Source organism: Grus americana, chromosome 26 (assembly GCF_028858705.1).
Source record: "Grus americana isolate bGruAme1 chromosome 26, bGruAme1.mat, whole genome shotgun sequence".
NCBI lineage: Eukaryota > Metazoa > Chordata > Aves > Gruiformes > Gruidae > Grus > Grus americana.
In genome coordinates, this window is record NC_072877.1 from 4,889,745 (window position 1) to 4,911,828 (window position 22,084).

Sequence of the window (22,084 nt, forward strand, 5' to 3'; positions counted from 1 at the left end):
TTATCTTCCAACTGTGGCCAATTTATTTCATTCTGATGTAACCCCAAATTTCCACTACAGCACAGAGACCACCTTTTATAAAAGGTTGTGAAGTGTAGGACATGCAGGATGCAGTACAATAACGGGGAGAGGAGGGATTTTCTTGGTTTTAGGAACAGATTTAAAAGAGAGGAAACCGAAGTGAAATGTGGCACAAACATCACAACTTCCATGCATGCCTTCAAGTATTTTCCTTTGATGTGCTGGCACCCTCTGGACTTCAGTGTTGGGTTAAAATGATTCTTTGGAAGAGTAGAAAGTTCACACTTCTTGAAATTTCAGAGTAATGTTAAGGCCAAAACACACTGGTTACACTTTTCCTTCATGTTCCAGAGCACCACCTGTTGTTTTACTTAAAGCTGCATTAAGCTTCCAGCTCAAATCCCAGCCCAACTTTGTGACCTCCAGCACTGAAATTCTTGCCATCAACCAAGCCCGAGAGGGTCAGCTTTACACCTAGGAAAGCAAGTAGAGACTCTTCATACACGGATATCCCTGTACCATGCCCTCCCACAAGTACTTCAGCCTCACTAATGTCTCTCAGTTGCTATAGGAACTTCTGTAGGTACGCATCCTTTACTTCTATGAGCCTATGTAAGATTTCTAGATAATTTGTTTCTCTCTTCTTTTCTAGAGGTGACAGTAAAATAACCCTATTTGCTGCTACCAGTTGGGACTTACGTACCATGTCGGAGGGCATGAGTGTAACCAATTCCAATCAGGCTGGCATTATTCACTTTAGCCTACAGGAAAAAAAAAAAAATCACAATATTTATACACTGTGTATAAGTATTCAGACAGAATTGTCCCAGTGCCCTGAGAAGGTGATTTATGCATTAGTTCTTTCAGCTACTTGTAGACTAACCTCTAGCAGAGGTGTATTCTGATCTTTTCCTTTTCTCCTCAAGAGTTTCCAGCTTAAGCTGTTACAGGCTTAAGTAATAGTTCCAATCTTTCCCTCAAATTGTGACCCTTTATGCCTACATAAAATGCCACCCTGTTCTTCACTGCCCCCAGCACTGTCTCTTTATATCCTTTAATGGACTAGTTATTACACTCTCTTAGTAGCCAATGAAGTCTGTTTTGTTCACAGACCCCTGTTCACAAATTGCTTAGTCGTGATTTTTTTAATGAGCAATAAATATATAAATATGCAACCCCCTTTTTGCATTACTAAGTTTTGAGCTGTTTACAATAGTATTTCCCATCTTTCATTTTGGCCGAATTGTCCTGTAACTAATTCTTGAAGTGTAACAAACAGTTGCTACTTCAGTTCTTGGTGTTAGAATGTACACATAGTTACTTTTATTCACTGTCACTTCCCCATGGACATAAGTTTTGTCTCCTGAACTACTCTCTCTTGCTATTTAAACTTCTTTTTTTGGCCCTAACATCTCTGCAAGAATTTATAAGTGTCAGTAACAACACTTATCTCAGGCCCTCAGCAGACCTGCAAGGGTTAACTGATTGTTAGGAGAAGGCTGTAAGCTCTGCTGAAATTCCACCATTTTACTAAAGTACAGTTTTACATTATGTGTTAGATTAGAATGAGAGAATTAGAAGTCCACTGCATCCTCTCACTACCTTCTGAAAACATATTTTGCATAGGCTCCAAGCACACTAGTCAGACTAGTGACTATTTCACCATGGACAAAACAGTGCTTCAGATTTCTTTTTTCATTGTTTCACAAATATGACCTGTCAGGTCCCAATTTAAGTTTGAACCACAACAGAAGCCACAGTTTGCCATTTACCATACTGTCTCAGTAACTGTTGAAAGCAATTACTTCATACCACAGATTTTCAGTATTTAAGGGAGCTTGAAATACTCATTCCTGTAACAAAATTCTTACCACAATGGAAGTCTTCTCATCCAGTTGGTACTTAGCAGCAATACCAAAACGTGTGTTGTTACTGCCAGCAGTCCACGCAAGATTGACTGATGTCTCAACCTTATTATTAACCTTCTGATAAATAGACCCACCAAACTCGGTGCCATCATTCCTGTTTGCAATAGATGCAAGTGTGTCAAGCCTTGCCTTGTTTAGTAAATGGTAACTCTTTAGATTAACCCCCACAATCATTTGATCGTTATCTCTTAAAATGAACCAAGAGCTCCAATACTTCCCTGGACCCAGTGCTCATCTACTTCCTAGCTGGAGCTGGTAGACTCCTGCTCATGTGTTTTTTACTCAAAACGAAGTTTTGCTTGCAGAGTGGCATAAGACTTTCCAACAGCTGAGACCTATTGTTTGAGGTTCTGACAAAAAAATCCCCAACTAGATAACATGCTTGCTTGTCTGGAGTTAGGAAAGCAAGCCTGCGATAACACATAAAGGGGCAAATCCAGAAGGAGACTTAAGTTATGGGAATGATGAGACTGAAAACAATGTTACTGCACTGCAGTGGTTTAAATACACCATCCTCAAAGACTCTCGGAGCATGGGAACACCAAGACTAGAGCTATGCTGCGATGACAGCTGGAAACACTCAAGCACAATGCAACACACACCTCTCTCCTCCACCTTGGGCATTTCTGAGCCAGAAGCTTTCTGTCTGGTGGGGAGCAGGGGAAGGTACAGTAGCTTAATTGAAGGCTCTTTTATCTAACACCAAAATAGAAGTTAAAATTTACAGATTTTAATTCCAAATTAATATTATAAAGTGCCTTTACGCCACTGTCTTAAATACACAAAAACCAAAATTACCCTGAAACAAAGTCTCAAAAGACAGCCAAGAGTTGGAAAGTTGCCCCTGCTTTAGTTGTACTGAAGATGAAAACACCAGATATAAATTATTTCAAAACAAAACAGCATCCCCTTCCATCCACCCACCTTTCACCTAACTCAGTTAATGCTCACTATTCATCTAGTTTGACTCCTCCAATAATGTTTTTCTAGGCTCAGATAATACTTACACATTAGTGTGCAGCTGAAAGTCTCCTGCCTTATATCCCAAGGCAAAGTTATTTTGCGAAAGCTTAGACTTGGCTGTATCAAAAGCCATCTGGTAGCCAGCAAGCCAGCCTTCATAGCCCAACACTGCCCAGCCATAGATGGTTGGTCCAGAGAGATCAATGTCTATGTTGCAACCTAGATTTACATATTCTCTTTTGTAGGAGGTCTTCAACTTTCCACTCTTCTTCCTGCGGAGAGAAACATGCCATTTTATCTGTATACAAGTATGTATTCTATGTAGTTTTAAATGACTGTAACGCCTACTCAAAACTTAACAGCTGCTGAAGAGGGCATGGGATATATTTACGTGGTGCCATGTTTTCCTCCACCATCTCAAACTCCTTAAAATCTTCCAAGAAGCAAAAAAGACAAAAGCATTTCTGCTTAATGCTCTAAAAACCATCGGGTTTCAAATTTTTCCTCTGCAAGTGAGTGCAACGTGTTATGGCATCATCAGTTTCTTTCAGGAGCATCCATGACATCCCTCACCAATAGCCGGCCTTTCTGTCCTTTGGTGACTTTTTGTCTACTCAGTTCTCTCCACCATTCCTTCAGTTGTTTTCCTTCCTTCTTCACTGGTGGATACCAGTCTCCTCTATCAAAAACAAAATTTCCTCATCGTCTGGACATCATCCACTTAGCCTTTTTCTGTCCCTCTGGAGAAGCCTCTTCCTCTCTCTCCAATGTGTCTTTGTGCTTATTTTGCTATCAATTCAAACAATGTAACCAAGACAAAATTTTACCACCTCAATCCTCTCCCCAACCTCCTTTCTCTCCCACTGAAGACATAGAACACTCTGCTGCCTGTCACTTGTACCCAGGCCTGGGGTCTCATTTTTTACTTAGCTTGTAATTCCTTACATCCAAGCAGTAGTTCAAACTCTGATTTTTCTGATAGGCTCTCCCCAACAATAAAGAAATACCAGTGATTATTTACAAAGCAGTCTCAAGCTTTGTGCATTATCCAGAATAAATGCTCCTCCTTTGCTCTACTGCCTATCAAAAATAAATACAAAATAATTGAGAAAGACAAAAAAAGCACTATTCCACTGCCTGTCATAGTACCTATGTGGTTCTACCTCCTCATTCAGTTGTGCAAAGACATCTGCCCAAAAGCATCAGGAAAACAAATAATTTTGCTTTGTGTTCTTAAGGCACCGAGTTGACAGCAGTAGGAGCGTCAACACTATGAGAAAGATGGTACAAGTTAAGTGGTCCATGTGAGACCTAGCTGTTTAAGGGGAGTGTTACAAAAGTATAATACCTACTGCAGAAGAACAAATTTGCCAAAAAGCTGAAGAATCATTTTTAGCAGACCTTGGTCCTTCTAAGCCTGGTGTTATCCATTGCCTTCAAAATATTCTACAGTGTCTGCATAATAGGCTACGGTAAATTTTGAGTGTTTACACAACGACCAGATAAGCATTTCTAATTAAAAGTTACTCCTTAGATAAGGGTAACAGAAAATATTTACCCCGTGTTTGGTACAAATGTAGTGTCAAGAGCCACCTTCAATCCTTCAGCCAACTGCAAAGAAAAATAGAGATGTCTGCTCAGAACTCTGCTGAAACATGATTTGTTATATTCCACTACTATAGCTCTACTTCCTGTCTAAAAAGACGACAAAACATGACCATAATGTCTCCCACGAAATCTGAAGATGCTGTATGATGAGGGATTAAAATTTGGACTTTCTCCCCACAATGAGGCCCTGTAACAGCGCATGCTTTGTAGATAGGTTATTACAGGAAGATTTCAAATCTAGTGTTGACAAGAAAATTGAGAAACTATGTTAAAGAACAAAAACTGTTCAGTTCATGTTTGCTTATTCCCCTGTGGTTCCGACAATCCATACGGTAGCTCAAGAATCTCTCTCAGAATCTACAGGTGTTCTTTTAAGACACAATACTACTTGACAGGCCAAACCGCATACCTACCTCAGCTTTCACACCCTTGTTTTGAGCTGGACAGCATTTTCCATTGTAAAGCACAGGTAAAAGTACAAAACCCTAACTACAAAAATTGATGGCCATACACGGTGGAGGGCACCAGAGAACTTCTACTACCTTTGGCACCATTACCTTATGCTTCAGGCATTACGTGAAAAGCATAAAGCTATTCGAAAAATAATTCTGCGTTTTGAGAATGCTGTATGCTAGCAACCCTTTGTATAAGCAGTACCAAGCTGCAAACACTAATCTTTCTCTTCAACCTTATAAAATATATTTAATCTCAAGGCAGCCAAACTTAAGTCCTTGTGTGTTAGAGCATTTAAAACTGCGAGACCCCTCTTTTGTTTTCCCTGCATGACTGCAGCAGTGACAGTTCTACATAGCTAGAATGCATTTTCAAACAAGAACTCCTATTTGGAGTGGATAATAGTGATACTCATTCAACCAACTAGTTCATTTCGCACGCCCAGAACTGCAGTAACTCTGTACTTTTGGATCATTGCATAGCAGCACATTGCTGTGGGAATGCTTGCACCCCTCCCACCCCCAAAATTCATGATGCTCTCAGTCTGTGCTTTCTGCAAATACACATAATTTCATTCTTTTTAATACTCCAGATAGTTTTGTGCAACTTTCACTCTTCAATGTTTTCTGCTCGATACTTTCTCATACCAGTTACAGAAACATTTTCAGAGTATCTACTTCCTCTTACCTGATCCTCCATGGAAACTTCTGTTCCCAGTGTATTGTCTGTGTTCCACTTCTGGGTGAATGTAAGTCCATAGTCTTTGATCTTATATTTGGTCTCTAGACTGCCTGAAGCCTTGCCTGTGTCTGTGTTGGAAGAACCAGTTGCAGTGAATTCCTGCCAAGAGCATAATATGAGTTTCAGCACTCTGATATTCAGTTACATGCAGTTTTTCCACTTGTCAAATGCCAGCACTCACACTTGCTACCCTTAGGCCTTTTGACAGAACCCTCAAAATCATCCTCCTCTTCCCTATCCCTACCAAAAATAATTATTTTTGCATCACAAAACGCCACTCCTTTTGGCATCTCTGTTCTAGATGGTTCTTTTATTGAGGTGTGCTGATAGAGCCCTGGAACTTGCTTAGGTTGGAAAAAGCACTATTACACAAAGACCAAAAGCACTATTACACAAAGACCTGACAGCTTCACTTACTTTTCATCTGCATCATTATTTGATTACCTGCTCTCCCCTCTAAGTTTTTTCCTAACTTATCAACCAACCTCCCCCACACCGAAAAAAACCCTTTTTCCTCCATCATTTTTCTGCTCCAAGGTGGCAACTGTTATTTCAACATTCCACAGCTTGCTCTGTACCTTCACATAGGTCCATACCCAGATACAAAATGATACTCGTTTGGGATACAAAGCTCCTTGCATCCTTGGATTTTTCCTCACAATCTCCTCTAATTCCCTTTATCATGTTATCAGTACTGTCCCAATTGTGCATGAAACAGCACCTATTACAGTCTTCTGGAAATCCACTCTCCCTTAAGAAAAGCAATCCTACATCCAACTTACGCTGCTAGATGAATAGCAAGAGGAAAAAAAAAAAGATTGATTTTTCTCTCATTTCTCCAAACATCCTGTATGTTTCTTTTCTTTTTTTTTTTTTTTCCTCCCCACCTTTCAGCAGTGAAAATGTCTTCTGGAGAATGGTCATTGATGCTTTTTACACCGACTACCACACCTTAACATTGTAGTTCCCCCTACCCTTTATACTGTTGTCACTTAGACTCTTCATGTACCATGTTGATGACTTTAGCAACTTCTCCCTCAACCCAACTTCTCTGTCATTACCTCAGCCAGCAACTACACTTTAGAAGCTAGGTCACCCCTTTGTAAGGCACCTTAAAATCGTAGACCTCTTCTCCTTCACAGTATCAGAAAATAACCTGACCCCAGTGGCACCTTGACATCTCTCCATCAGGCTGGTCCTTCGATGACTAGTGTAATTGAACCAACAACTTTGAATTGTGTATAATAAGTATTTTGTAACATGCTGTCCTATGCTGTTTGGCCAGTACCCCACACGTCAAAGCTTCCTGTTACTTAGGGAACTTGAAGTCTCAATAAATGTCTCTCCTTCTGGAATAACTCAGAGGTAGCCTACTCAGTGTTTCAGGCACAACAGAGTATAGAGTGATGAATAGGCATATTTTCGCAGTAGTAAGCTCGAGGTGTATGAGATTTTAAGAAGCATCTGAAAACTGATCTAATTTCAGTTGTCCTCATCTCTCAGATATTTTCATCGAAGAAAGATAATTAATCTGCCATTAGCTCTCCAAGTTACACCTTTTTTGAAGTTTAAATATTGAAAGATTCAGTGCTTAAGATATGGCAGTATCTGTTGCCAACACATCCCAGCTTTGGAACCCTGACTTTCCAGATCCGTCTCATTCCTGGATGCTGCATACATTACTTGCACAATTCTGAACTTTGCAGAGTGTACAAAAACTGTCTTTAAATAGTTTTGAAGTGCCAGGGAAGTACAGCCAGGTAACATTCCTTACACACCATGGCAAAAAAACCCAAACCCAACAAAAACACACAAGCTAATGCACTACTACAACAGCACAGCAGTTTTATAGCACATCTAGCCAGCTAACAAAAATACGTGATGCAAATGAGGACGCATTAGGCTATCCTTTAAGACATAATTGCTACACACTGCTCTAATGTCACTTCCACAAAGTCAGTGTAAAGACATCTCAAGCCTGCATCAGAATTCAGAAGTAACTTTCTTCTGATCTTAGGGCAGGTAACAATTAAAAAGGCCTGATTTGTTTCTCAGACCAAGCAGAGGAAAGATTGTAAAATGCCACAGCCAAAGGAAAAAACCCTGCCCTGTCATACGATCAAAAGCCAAAGGATTTTGCCAGGTGTCAGAACTGGATCTGCTTCTGGAAGCAGAAGGTGCACAGTCAGCATCTGCTGCCATCAGTCTTTAGCTGTCTAAACTAGAGACATCTCATCAAACCATCTAGTGTAGAAGCATTTCTCGAATATTTTGTAGCTGAAAATCAAACACATTCTGGCTCCATGTCACACTCAAGCAGTCAAGCTCAGCTTCTCATTGACCTTCTAGTCTGTCATCTTCAGGAACACCATGCACTTACTAGGCCAAACCACTTGCAATCTATGAAACAATTACAACCAATAGACACTATCATTGTTGTTTCCTAGGTCCATGGGAAAAACACCCAAAACATTTCTGTATCATAACAATCAGAGGTACTATTAGTACCCAAGTATGAATTAGATCTCATGCTTTGTTCCTAACCTCGCCTCCATCCCCAAAACCCCATTTTGCTGCAGCAGAATGCTCATTAGAAACACTAACGAGCACAAAACCTGAAGCAACAGACTACTGTATCAATACCATATCTATCTTGTTTTCCCTCCTGCCATTTTTACAGTGTTCTTATTGTGGATTGTTAGACAAAGATTGCAAGTGGCTTTACATACATGGATCATACAGCAGATTAAGAGCTACAGACACAGTCAAATGTCATGACGTGGATGGTAACGTGACTAAAACCAATGGAACAGTTTATGAACGACAGTATGCACCACAGAAAACCTCACTAGACAAAGCAATAAAGAACCAACATGCCAAACCAGTCATTATTCTTACCAGCTGGATAAACATCCAACACGGAAGTTGCATGGAAAAGGAAAAGCCCATTTTAGAACTTAATACAGTTGTTCATGTTCTGTCACATTCAGAAGACAGCATAATTAACCATTAGCATATTATTTGAGAATCAAAACTTCCAGCCAGGAAAACTATGCACATACCATGAGATGTCAGTAACCGGTAGGAGTCATAGTATAGAGACCACATAGTTCCTCGTGCACAACCAAGTAATCCATCAAAAGCTCAACTGAGACAGAATACAGTAATATAAAAGGAATGACTTACACCATTTGCACGATAAGAATGCAAGAGGAGGGAGCTAAGGCAAATATGGTTACGAAGTAGGCTGAAAAGCAGCACAGCTTATCAATCAGAACAGCATCAAGTGGTAGCACACCAGGAACTGAGACTCAGAGTAAGAATAAGCTTCTCTGGTAAACAATATATGCCTGTGGTTAAAGACTAAAATTATTAAATCCATTCCTGGTTTTGCCAGCCCTGCTCCACTTCTCCATCATTAAAGTGGAGATCATAGTATTTTCTAGTTACCTGAAGTGCTAAAGCTTAATTAATGTCTATAAAATGCTCTCAAATTCTACATAAAGGGTACTGCAGGACAACTATTTAGTTTTAATTAAGTCTTGCATTGTAAGCACAGTGGACATGACTTAAAAAGAAGTTAACTTAAACTGTGGCTCTTATTTGGCCCTTGGCCTTTTGGATAAAAAGTCAGTCTGGGCTCAAAATCCTACAAAAAACAACAGCAGCAAAGAAACTCAATTGCATTCATAAGCAGAAAGGAGAGCTATTTAGGGTGAAGAAACTATTATGTTTGGGATGTGGCAATGGGAATGAGGAGGAAAGCCACATGTCCACAACAAAATGCGTGAAAATTCTTGGCACGCTGCAGGAAAAGGACCACCACGTCAGTTCCACACATTATTATAGAAATACATCAGTCACCTATAGGTTTTAAATGAGAACTGAAGGAGAGAAGCAACACCCACTAGCAAGTTATTACCACCAACCAGTTCAGGAATTTGTCCTTCCATTGCAATGCTGGTGATGTTGAAAGCCACCAATACTTACCACCCCACTGGAAGACTTGGTCTTCAACTCTAACTTGACCATTCCAAATCCTGAAAATAGAAGAGTACACAGCGTCTGTTTCACCACAACACACAAGCAAGCCTTATTTCCAACACACCCAAAGTACAGCAGGGTACTCTGACCTGAAACAGCCTATTTTCATATTTCAAAAGTTGTTGATCATACTGAAGAATGATTGAAGGAATTTTGACAATTCAAAGTGGGTGGCCTCATAATTTATAGTCGTAACAGTCACCCATCATCAAATATCTCCACCTTCTGTAGCTACCTGCAGCTGAGACCAATCAATACAGTTACCATTTCTTCTGATTTACTCAATTTACTTTTCTAATTCTGATTGCAGGGCAGGAATTTTTCTTTTCCCCTTCTCTCAGAAAAATATGTTTCAACTTACTTCAACCAGTGGCATATACAGAGATAGTATTGCTTTCTTCTTTTTCTTTCTAACCTGCTATGAATCCAGGGAAATACCTGGCCCTTGCACAGAGCAGAAAAGCTTGAAACATCTGACACTAAAGCAGGGAACTTGAGTTGACTTTTAGCAAAGCCTGAACTCCAGGGTGGCAGAGACCAGACCAGAGTGCTTTTTAATTTTATGTAGCGTATGGATTTGGGATACAAATGTAATCTATTACACACTCACAAAACCAGATAAAAACCATCAATGCTTTTAGTACTGCTCCCAGAAAAGGGACTAGTATCAGAATTTCTCCATTTAAATTCTTTGAAGAGGAATGCAAGTATTATGAAATTATTTCCACTATAGGCATGACAATAGGCTGTTCTGATTAACATAAAGATCATTCTACCTCAGGAACCTGTTTGTTGCCACATATTGTCTCCTATGGCAATCTACGCAAGTTTGACTGATTTAATGCCTCCAAATACAAAAACTGGAAGGTAAAAACCGCAGCATTCTTCAAAGACTGTTCTGGAGTGCATCTTTAGGCCAAACTCCTAACTGTCTCTAACTCTTTGCCTACTGCACCATTTTCACGTGTCTCAAGTTCAAATTCAGAAGGGGCGAGATGCTCTGGGCCTCTGCTGAGTTCCTACCACGAGGTGTTTTGGGGATCTCTGGGGTACTAATGTTTTTATTGTCATTTTCAAGATGCCTACAAAAAAAACTGTGAAAGGTTATCAAACCACAGTCATGTAACTTACCATATCCTTTGTTGAATACATCCCTGGCAGACTTTCCCAAGTCACTGTATGATGGTGGGACAGCCATTGGATCTGAAACATTGGAAGCTGTAAGAATCCTAGGTTTAACAGCATAAAATCCAAAGCATTTATAAGCATCCATGACTAGTACCCTCTGCATACTTCACCGATACAGAACTGCAAGACCTTTGAAGAACGTTCATGAGTGTCATCCTTGCATCATGGTTGCTTTGATGGAAACAAACACATTTCAATTCAAAGAAGTTATGAAAGCCAATCCATTCTTTGGAATCACTAAACCCCAAGAACAGTATTACATTCAACTACATAGGTAGGCCTTACATTCTTACATTTCAAAAAGAGCTTGCAGGAGCCTTAGTGCTGTTCCCATAACAAGCAAACATTGCTTTCATGACAGGACCCTTTCTGAAAGGGACCCCAAGTGGCAAAGCCACGTCAGCACTGAACAATCCCAAAGAAAAAGATATCTGACTTCCATGTGCACTTGTGACTTCTTAGAAAGTTTTTTCAGAGATTCGTAAAATATAAAAAGAGACCTCTGTACGTCATACAGCAGCCACCAGCATTTCTGCACTGTGCATACACAGCAGCAAAACTACATTTTCTAATACAGGTAACTGTTACAACTGCTGTAGAGGACAACACTCGAAAGGACAGGCATGTGATATTTCAATGGACGTGACATATTTAATGTTAGTTACCACAATTTAGGGATTTTGCATCAGAAAAAAAGAAGTAGGAAAACTATTCCCCAGTGGAAAATTAGGCTTCCCCTTCTAGAGTAAGTTTGCATACATGTAAAGGCACACCTGTTCCAGAAAAGCTATCAAAGATGATGCTTTTGTTTGATTTTAAGGGTAACTCTTTGCCACTTAATCCTTCCTACAGCTGACACATTTGTTGATATTCTTCTCTGCAACACCTGACACCAGAAATCCCTGATCCCCCATTTGTTATTTATACCATATTGAAAGACTAATCTAAAAAGTAATAATGCAAGCAAAACATGTAAAATCCCTAAAGTCATCACCTCTCTTCCATTATTTTAGTTGCTTATCGGTATACTCGGTCCCTCTGTCACAAATACAATAGTATCTGTATTAAGCAATTAAGTCCTGTTTTCAGATAGCTAGCCCTTTCCTAAAATGAAGCACTTGGGCAATTTACATCCCATAGCAGGCAAACGCTCTACTTTCAGTGACTTAATAACTAACCTGCACTATGTATCTATCACTACGTGGATTTGATGATCCTTATGGGTCCCTTCCAACTTGAGATATTCTGATTCTATGGATACGTATATACCTGTGGGTTTAGAGGATCTAAAATAGCCAAGCATGACTGCAGGTTCCTTATCTGAAGATTAGTACATAAACCAGGCACTTCTCAAAATTATTATGTAAAAAGGCTTTTTTACCTGTCAAACATGGAGGGAGAATCATTAAATTGACAAAAAAGAGAAAGAGAATGGCCACTTTTACGATGGTATAGTTTAAATTATTACAATAGTTTTAGCAGCAGAGTGTATCTTTTAAAACATTAGTTGTTCAAACAAATCTCTCAATACAGAAATTCAACTCATACTTCAAATTTGGGTTTGGGGTTATTTTGAGGTTTTATGGGTTTGTGGGTTTTTTTTGGTTGGTTGGTTTTTTCTAATAGGTTTGTCAGAATAGTTCAACCCGCTGATTTAAAAAGCTTAGTAACTCAAGTGTTTGGAGCAAGGCTGATGCTTGGACATTTTAACATGGTGATACTCTACGTACGCTGTGACTGCCTAACATGCTCCTGAACTTCAAACATTTTTTTCCAGCAAAAACCAATATGGAAGATAACTTGCTGCCTAAGAATTCATACAACACACAGGGATATATTTTTTTAAAAAATGCTCTTTTGTCACAGCTGGCTTTCAGGGAACCTTCCAGCTGTTGAAAACATGACAGGAACACTCCGTAATCATATGGATTTGTAGCTGGCCTCCAAACCACATAACCTATTTTCATTTAGAAGTTTGCCAATGATCGGCAGTGAGCCACAACACATTTTGGGAGTTGGGACTGACCTAGTCAGAGTTTAGAAGGCATCGGCCTACTCTAACTTTCAAATTACGTGAAGATGTTGCATCAAACAAAAGTAGGAGCTTAGATAACACCCCCACCCCAGTTTCTGAAAACATGCTACAACCCTACCTCTTCCAGGCTTCGCCAGCTGTCTCTCAAATCTTGCTGCCTCCCTGCACAGAGGGGGCACGGCCGTAGAAAGACAAATGACAATGCAGTTGACCACCAAGTAGTCTCGATGCTCTCCTCACCAGCTTCACTGAAAACACTTCAAGGAAAGGAGGACTCTACTATCCTGCTCATCACCTTCTCAATCTAAATGTCACCCTCGTGGCTGACACTCTGTTCTGTTTACACCTCATTTTTATAAGGCTATTGAGACATCTTGAATATTGTGAGCCTGTTCGCTCTCCTAACACGTCTCCTCTCTTTACACTATACAGCTGTATTTTCTGTATTGTGTCTTAATGTATGGGTTAAATATTAAGTGAGTATTTAAACAGCATTCTAAAAACAAAACAAAAAAGATTCCTCAGGTTAGCTCATTCTGAAATACATAAATTCTTTGCTAATAAGAAGCAGCTCTACTTGCAAGCCAGAATTGTTTAGAGGAACCAAGCTCACAGTTCCACAATTATTAATACTAAATTTGAATTGGTCTCCATCAACCAGATGCGATGACAACAGCCGACGAAACACAATGTAAAGCAGGAAAAGACAGATTAAGCCGGAGATCTAGAACTAAGCCACAGTACTCATTTCGAGCACCTAGAAGATAAAACCTCCTTTATCTCCTGCTTTGATTCTCCCTCCCACAACAACAAAATTAGTACAACCACCACAGGGAAAATATATCAAGGAATAAAAGGTTGGGGACCATTCATGCTTTAACGTTGCCATCTTCAACTATACCGCACGGTAAGCCAACGCCTGTATATTAACTGCAAAAAGATAACACCAAACCGGAAACCTCAATGAAGAGGTAAGCACGGGAGTACCCACACCGGAACTGCGAAAAAAGAAAAAAAAAATAAAACCAACAAACAAACCACCCCAACAAAACAACGACGTACACAAGGAAGAAAACCGACAAGAACGGCTCTTTGAGATGCCAGCTTCGTTTCCCCGCAGGGGCAGGCAGCTGTCACGCACCCTCCGGCGGCGGTGCGGGCTGCGCGGCCATGAGAGCGGCCCGGCGAGGCAGCGCCGCGGGCACACGAGCGCGCTCACGAGCGGCGCAGCGCGGCCTCCTCGCCTGTTACTGACGCGCATTACGCAACGGATAACGGAGCGCGGCCCGCCGGAACTCCCCGGGTCGGCGGCGCGACCCGTCATCGCCGCTGCTGCCGCCTCCTCCTCTCCCCAGCGTAAACGGCGGCGCCCTGGGAAGGCTCGGTCGTTGCCGACCCCACAAGTTCGTGCTTCCCGGCCGAGAAACCGGTGCGCTGGCAAGACCCCCGGCCGGAGCCGGCCCGCTCAGCCAGAGCCGGCCCGCGCCCCGGGGCCATCGCCTCCACAGCCCGCGGCTGCGGCAGCGCCAGCCGGAGCGAGCACCCGGCGCCCCCTCGGGGCTCTGGCCCGGCCCCGCCGCAGCAAGGTGACTCGAGGGCCGCCCACCTCAGCCCCGAGGACACCACCGGGCTATCGCCCGGACAGCACCGCGGGCCCCGGTAGGGAGGGAGGGCCGGCCGGCCGGCCGGCCGCCCAGCCCAGCCCAGCCCAGCCCCGCCCTACCGCGGCCCGGACCCCCACCGTTACCTGCCAGCCGCGCTGCCTCCGGGTAGAGGTCTCGGCGCCCCCCAGCCCGCATGCGCCGCCCCGCCGCCGCACATGCGCACCGGCACGCCTACAGCTGCTCCGGCCCCTTCCGTCAGGGCTGGCGGGCACCGCACGGCCCCACCCTGCGCGCGCTGGGCCCGGGGGCCGTCAGAGCCGGGTGCGTTTGCGCAGCTGCCGCCCCCGCCTGCCGCCCGGCTTCTCAGCGCCGGGCCCCGCTGCTGGCCCGAGAAACGGCGGCGAAGCGGCCGGAGGGGACCGTGGTCTCGGCGGCCAGCAGACAGTTGTAATACCCGCTCGAGGTGCGTGTGGGGGAGGGAGGAGACCGTTTAGGCCTGGTGGGAACTGCTCCGGGCCCCACTGCGGCAGCTCCGCTTCACCCAGCCTGTCACAGTGCGAGAGTCCGGCGGGTGCTACAGCTCCTCTCGACCGCTTCAGCTACCTCACCAACAACCTCTTTACTCACTGCCATTCCCGTTTTGAACTACTGCTCAGACAACTCCCTTAGGAAGGGCGGCTGTAGCCCTGAGGCTGAGGAAGGAGACGGGCACATCCACGCTCGATACAAGACGTTGCAAGTGGAACAAGAGTACTGACAGAACGATGCTATCGCTGACAAACCCCAACTGCTAGTCTGCATATGCACAAACAATAGTATAGCACCTGCCCGTTTGCACATACTCTCTATGATAAGCACAAGGTTTGCAGCTATTGCCTCCTGCAATTACCAGATATCTTGCAGTCCATTTCTGCAGGAGGAGGAAAAGAACCCTAAGTAACCCAAGCAGCCCAGAATAAGGGCCAGTTAACTGGGGCAGGGGAGGGGAAAAAAAAAAAAGACACATTGTATATTTATGTAGTTACAGAAAAACAAGCAAACACTCTGAACAAACCATTTTTCTTCCACCTAGAAGAATTCAGTGTTACGGAGAGCGCAAGGCCAACAAATTCTGCCTCAAGTCCTGAGACTGTAGCCTTCTGGGCTACCTGTTGAAGATGATGGAGAATGCAGTGTAATGCTGTGTGCTGCCTGGGAAACATTGCTCAACATGGTAAGCTTGTGTTACTGCTTTTTGATGGTCTTAAAATTACAGCTAAAACCAAATAATAATCAAACACGATTACACATTCATGATGGGCTTCTCACTTTGTTTATTGTTGATTATTGAAGAAAACACTGAATACATCAGCTATACATATTTTTACTATAAGGCATCAGAAGACTTCACACAGTACCAAGTTAACTTCTAGTCACCTTACATACCACTGCATGCATTAGGGCTGGGGAACATTCCCAGAAAATTAAAACTCCCAACAGGAAAAACAGGAGAAAATAAAGGGATAAGCAAGCGTATCAGTCTGTAATCTCCATTACTAAGACTGATCAACACTAATTATATAAGGACAAGTAAAAATGTAGTCATTCTGTAGGCTTAAGTCAGATAAGAAACAGTATTACATCTGTTTTATGACTTAGGTCAGGTTAAGTAGTCTGACAATACATACAGATGCAAGCTCCTCTCTGCCCCCATAAAGGCAGATAGAGGACCTAATCATTAACAAATCAAGAAAAGTGTTATATAATTAACAATAGTCAATTTGACTATGTATAAAATAGTCTTGCCTTCTCAAGCTTGCAATTCTGTAATACATTTGCCTTATACTCCTACAAGGTATTCGAGTAGCAGCAATACATTCCATGTTGATGCTCTATAATACATCAAAGTTAGTAGTTTACTACATAAGAGTAGTTAAGTTTTAAGTTAACCAACAGAATCCCTGTCCCAAATACAACTAGTAATGCACTCTTGACGGGACCTCCTCTCACATCCAAAATAGTCATTACCTTTCACAATGATTTAAGAGGAGCTATAAAATCAGAGCTAACAGGTTTGCATATAAAAAAGGAGCAGGCTGACTCTATAGGAGTGGTAGAAATGCATCAATTAATCAGACCAGTCTTCTGGGTAATGGCAAGTTGAACAAAATATAGAACACTGCAACTGATAGTACTACAACATATCTAGGAACAAAAAACATGGGTCACATGCGACAGGAGAATGGTCACATTAGCATATGGCCATATCGAAAGGTTTTAAAAGTAAAGGACACGGAAACAGCTTAGCATGAAGCTTCAGCACTGCACCAGGATGCTTAACACAGAGATAAGGAGATACAGATAGTAGTTGAAAATGGTATTCTTTAGGAGTACCTCAGGACACAGCCAGCTTTCTCATTCTGGCTGTTTCTAGTTCTTCAACATTTTTTGGATCAAGGCTTGATGTCAAAAAAAAAAAAGTAACATAACATAAAAAATAGGATCTGTGACCTTCATTGAGAATGGATCTTTCTGTCTTTAAAAATTTATGCGGGTATAAATTTCTGAATGTTTAAGAATATCAGAAGAAAGAGAATGATAGGTTGATTTTTCTCTCAAGGTACCAGGACAAATGCACCACCAGGCAAATTATCAGCACTATTCAGAGACTGCACCATCTCTCATTAGAGAGTCTCTAGTCTCAAGGGAAACTGCCATTTCTCCTCTTCCTTTCACAGCATATCTGAAACATGTGGCTATTTGCTCTCAGCTGACACTAAATTAGCATGAGAGGTACACCCAAAGTGCTGTTCTGTATTGGTGTTTCCTTTACTTTGTAAATAAAAGCAAGGTCCATCCTGGCAAAAGCCTATGTCTACAAACATAACCTCCACATTGTGTCATATGCAATGACAACATTCTTTTGTTTTAGACTCAGTTACGAGGAATTAGATAACTGTACAATTCTTATAATAGTAATCTATTTAATGTGCGTAGCAATGTTCTTTGATGAAAAGAGAGAAATGGAATGCTTTCTGCTATCACTGCCTTTGGGCAACACAAAGCTCTTGGGAGCTCCCAGCAATTGCGAACAGTCATCTGCATTGCTGTACCACTCAAAGCCCATTACACCAAGAGCTAAGCGCATAAAATAAGAACTGCAAGCACTCACACACCTGCTTACCCAACTGGAGAAATGGGCACATAGAAAAACTATTCTGGAAAACTTCCAAGGAGTTGACACATTGAACTTCCAAGGAGTTCTCCAGAATATGCAACTACACTCTAATCAAAGACAGAGAGAGCAAAGACAGAGGCAATTGTATAAGAACGATCTCTACACAGGCACACATACTTGTGGTTTTAAAAGCCACAACAGCAGTTCTTGCAGCCAGTTTCAGTTGGACAAACTCTGTAGGGAAGACACTAGCAGATACATTATTTAGTAAAAGAAAAGCACACCACTTTTAAAACAGCAAAGTCGGCAGCAGAGCTAGTGCGGAGGAGGCAGAAAATAATCCTTTTATGTACATCAAGAATTTCCACACATTTACAAAATCTCTGCATACCTTGCCAAACCTGTAATGGATGCTTAGCCAGGATTAGTTTCTGGTTGAGAGAAACATCCACAAAGGAGATACAAATTTGTTCAGAACTGGCAAGGGAGGGCTCTTGTCTAAAACAAACCACACTTAAGCATGCATGACAGTGTAATGTTCTGTGTTCCTTACATCAGAAAGCATGGAAACCTTAGGATTTGCTCTGGATCTCTTAAATCATTTCAGTAGGACATTTGGGACTGAATAAAAGGAGAAAGCCAGGATGAGGCTGGGGAAGAAGGTCCCTAATCCATGGCCAGGGCATGCTGAAGATTGATTTGTCACAGGGAGAGAAGCTAGGAGGAATCTGTGCACAAAATAGAGTGGCTGAAGAAAGGACAGAAGGGCAGATCACATGCTGCTTATCATGGGTCAAGAGGGAGAAAGCTGCCTTTGCACCTCAGGCTGTACTTCTGGGCTTTACTGCGCACATCATTTCCAGTTAGTTCTCAGTGACATTGCTCAACATCCAGAAATTTTTCAGCACTGTGACCGTGGCTTCAGTTTGTCTTGTCAAACAGTCAGCAGAACAGCGCAGTGATCACACCTGAGCACCTGCCAAAGATTAAGAGATATATTAGTAACGCAAAGCGGTATAAAGGGATGTGCATTTTCATCTGGAGTTATTTCTGCCCTGTGCCACAAACTCAGCTCTCCTCTTCCACAAACTAACAGCAGCAACTAAGAAAATATCAGTCTGCAACACATAAATGCAGGGTGTTTAGGTACTTATTTCAGTCCATAACCCTGAATGATAAGCAGTAGTGTGTCCAATAGGCTGACCCAGTGCTAGGAGATTCCTTTCCCTTCTCCCTAGGCAGGCAAGTTAAGTGAAGATTAGTTTCTTTAAAAGTTCAAAAGAATATTTGAAAATCTAGATGCCTCAAACATTTCCCCCTGGTGTAAAAATGACCTATAATGTTTAACAATGCTGTAAAGAAACCAACTGGCTCAGCAGGCTTCAGGTTCGCCATTACTGGAGGTTTTTTGACAGCAGCCAACAAAGACATGAATAATGGTTTAAAAGTTCCACTTCAAGACCAGAGAGGGTCTTCCAAAAGACACACCCCCCATTTCCTTTTCCTATTTGGTCCAGTTATTGCAGAGCTCAAATATAAAATCCTTGTCTGATTTTGAACTTGAAATCGTACGGTAAATCATTAGTTATGCCTGGCTTGTATGTTACATTCATTCTTCTATAGTCACATAGAACTGTGGTATTTCAACAGCAGCAGCGATAATTACTTAGCATTATATAATTAAGTGCTAAGGTGCAACTTCAGTGCTGGAATTTAAGATATTTCTGCCTTTCATGTTTCTCGCTAGTCTTAGGTGTTCCAATGATATATTTTTAAGCAAAAATTATTGGAGCAGTTAGCTATGCAACTAAGCACATGGGCAGGCTTTTTTTGGCCTGATCTACATGTTCCGAAAAGCCTGCCTCGACATGTTTCCTGGCTAGTGGGGAGTCATAATACATTGTTTTGTGTAACCAATATTAAAGGTTTTTTAATACTTTTAATAAGTCTTTTTTTATTAAAAAGGGTTTTTTTAATACTTTCATCTACTCAGTGGGGATGAGAAATAGGCTTTTAGGCGCTTTTTTCCACACACACCCCCCTTCAAATATACATTGGAAGAGAGACACATAAGCATAGAGAGCCTGAGATTTAAGCACTGTGAGAATAATCTTATAATATTTACGGCACTTAAATTAAGCTCTGTAAGAACAATGCTCTCCTAATACAATTCTTCTAGTCTTTCAATATATATGAAACAAACTGGTCTCATACTGAAGTTTCAGAACTATTTAAGTTTTCTTAATTGTGCAATGCCAGTACTAATTCACTGCCATGGCCAAATCCGATCTATGACTATTTATAAAGCACCTGCTGCTCCACACAGATGCTGTAGATTACATTACTCAAGCAGTTTATGCCGGCAGCTTCTATTATGCCGGCAGCTTGTATTAGCATTCCAAGATGCTCTACAGACAAAATGACTCAAACTGCATTAAAAAGCAATTTAAAAAATCATACATATTACTTAAAGGCAATTTGCAACAACTACACAAATGTAGTTGTTACTTCCAAGTCTTTCAACCTCAAAATAAATAAAAGTAAATAGCAAAAAAAGGTTACATTATTTCCTCCAAGAACTGCCCAGTTTTTAGATGTTAAACAGTTAGTGATGTTTGCACAGAGTATGTCTGTGTATATGATATTAAAACATGAAAGCATCAGAACTCTGATCATCTTCTGCAAAACTACAAGAAACAAGCTAAGAAGGCTTGTTCAGTTTGAAATACCCAGACTTTTCTAACAATGATCACAGCCCTTATTAAGGGCTACTAAAATTATTAGGAAAAAAACCTAATAGCCCGATCACCACAGGTATTATGAAATCAAAGCACATAGCCTTTTATAAAAGGCTAATAATGTTTTGTAAGACTTTCCAGTGACTCCAAAGAACCAGCATTAGTTTTGATTGATGGCCACCATCTTCAAACCAAGCTGCAAGAAATTTAGTAAGATGAAACATTTTGCCTTTACACCAGAACTTTCTGCCCCTCAGAGGTTAAATAGAAACCTGTGATTTATCATCTGATAAATTTTTTACTAAATCCCAAAGCAAAAGACAATATGCATTCTCTAAGGGGTCTGACTGCCACACCACCTTCCCCCGCAGGTTTTTCTAGTATTGCAGCCCACTCAATTAAACATAGTAAGTGTTTAATCAGCTTTAAGGGCAAGGGCCCGGGGGGGGGTGGGGTAGGTGGGGGGAAGGCAGGGAGAGATAGATCAAAATGAGATCTTATGGGATTTAACCTTCACTACACATTGTGCTAGTGCCACGGACTTACATTAAACATCAGTAATGTACACTTTTTCCAGTAACATCCATAGAAAGAATATGCACTTTGTATGTTTATAGGAAGCTATGAAAACATCTCTCTAGGTTACAAACCTAGACAAGCAGTTACTCGCTCCGATCCTTTGGCTCTCGGTATTTCCACTGGATATAGTCAAAGATGTCTTTTTCACATTCTACTGGTAGGGCCTCGCCAGCAACTCCTGCAAGCAAATTACAGATGCTATTTGAAAGGCGGAAGGTCTGTACAATCCTGAAATGCCAAACGCATTGCAAGGTTAAGACAAAACTGCTGTAAGTAAAACACACTTAAAATAAAATACGCCCCCCCCAGACCTTTTCATACAGTGTTTAGGTATTGATTCTCATTACTGTCAAAAGAAATAAGGTAACAAATTAATTTTGGGGCCATGTGGTTATGCAGTTAAATATATTTATATTGAGATATATATGTATATATAGTCAGCCCCTCCCTGAAACAAAGCAACCAAAGGACATGACATAGATTGTTAAATGAGTGAGAAACCACATATTTGCTGACACTGAAAAAACAGTCTTACTGACCTAAAGATTCTAAGTAGATTAGGTGGCCCCAAAGAAGTAACTTTGAGCCACAGTGCTGCCTATATACATAAGTAGGCTGCCTCTTCCTGCTATAATGGTGTCCAATACCAGAAAGAACACTGTGAAAAATTTAATGAACTACAGTATTTATGAGAAGTATTTCCAGTACACTGAGAAACCAATTTAAGGAGAAGATGACACAAAGCAAGTAACTAGAAAGAATACTCTGTGCAAAGGCCCAGACTGACCAGTGACACCCAAGGGACGGATTGTATACTCATTGATCGTGAAGCCCATTTCCAGAGCATGAGCTCTCATGTTCTTATTGAATATATCACTTCCTGTGAAATACAGTACACCACAGTAATACTGATCTTTGGGGATAAGCCTAGAATAAAAGTGGAAGAGAAGTACAGATTTAGAACAAATACGTAACAAAAAAAGTTACAAGCCATTTGGAATTCAGCCATTCAGACACTGTTCTAG

The 22,084-nt window shown here is 41.4% G+C and overlaps 2 protein-coding genes and 1 long non-coding RNA gene across 6 annotated transcripts in view; 1 reads left to right on the forward strand and 2 right to left on the reverse strand.

Annotated features, from left to right (window-relative positions):
- Window positions 1-14,869, reverse strand: VDAC3 (voltage dependent anion channel 3). 3 transcript variants are annotated; one of them, XM_054804488.1, is made up of 9 exons: window positions 14,729-14,869; window positions 10,890-10,961; window positions 9,705-9,754; window positions 5,661-5,813; window positions 4,471-4,523; window positions 2,957-3,184; window positions 1,893-2,043; window positions 725-782; window positions 1-495 (listed from the first exon to the last, which is right to left on the reverse strand). In XM_054804488.1, exons 1-9 carry the CDS (start codon window positions 14,778-14,780, stop codon window positions 404-406), a joined length of 909 nt encoding a protein of 302 aa, XP_054660463.1. In that variant the 5' UTR covers window positions 14,781-14,869; the 3' UTR covers window positions 1-403. The 3 variants fall into 3 exon arrangements, with proteins under 3 accessions (XP_054660463.1, XP_054660464.1, XP_054660465.1); XM_054804489.1 differs by lacking the exon at window positions 14,729-14,869 and adding an exon at window positions 13,100-13,238; XM_054804490.1 differs by lacking the exons at window positions 9,705-9,754; window positions 10,890-10,961; window positions 14,729-14,869 and adding an exon at window positions 8,613-9,698.
- Window positions 14,855-22,084, forward strand: part of LOC129196671 (uncharacterized) — a 9,189-nt gene continuing 1,959 nt past the window's right edge. The window contains exons 1-2 of one of the 2 annotated variants that reach the window (XR_008574186.1): window positions 14,855-15,048; window positions 15,661-15,798. This is a non-coding gene — a long non-coding RNA (uncharacterized LOC129196671). The remainder of the gene's footprint in view (window positions 15,049-15,660; window positions 15,799-22,084) is intronic. The other variant, XR_008574185.1, reaches the window with a different exon arrangement.
- Window positions 15,879-22,084, reverse strand: part of POLB (DNA polymerase beta) — a 17,027-nt gene continuing 10,821 nt past the window's right edge. The window contains exons 13-15 of the mRNA XM_054804486.1: window positions 21,847-21,986; window positions 21,131-21,237; window positions 15,879-18,718 (exon numbers count right to left, since the gene is read on the reverse strand). Of these exons, the coding sequence (XP_054660461.1) occupies window positions 21,143-21,237; window positions 21,847-21,986 (235 nt within the window). The 3' untranslated portion in view covers window positions 15,879-18,718; window positions 21,131-21,142. The remainder of the gene's footprint in view (window positions 18,719-21,130; window positions 21,238-21,846; window positions 21,987-22,084) is intronic.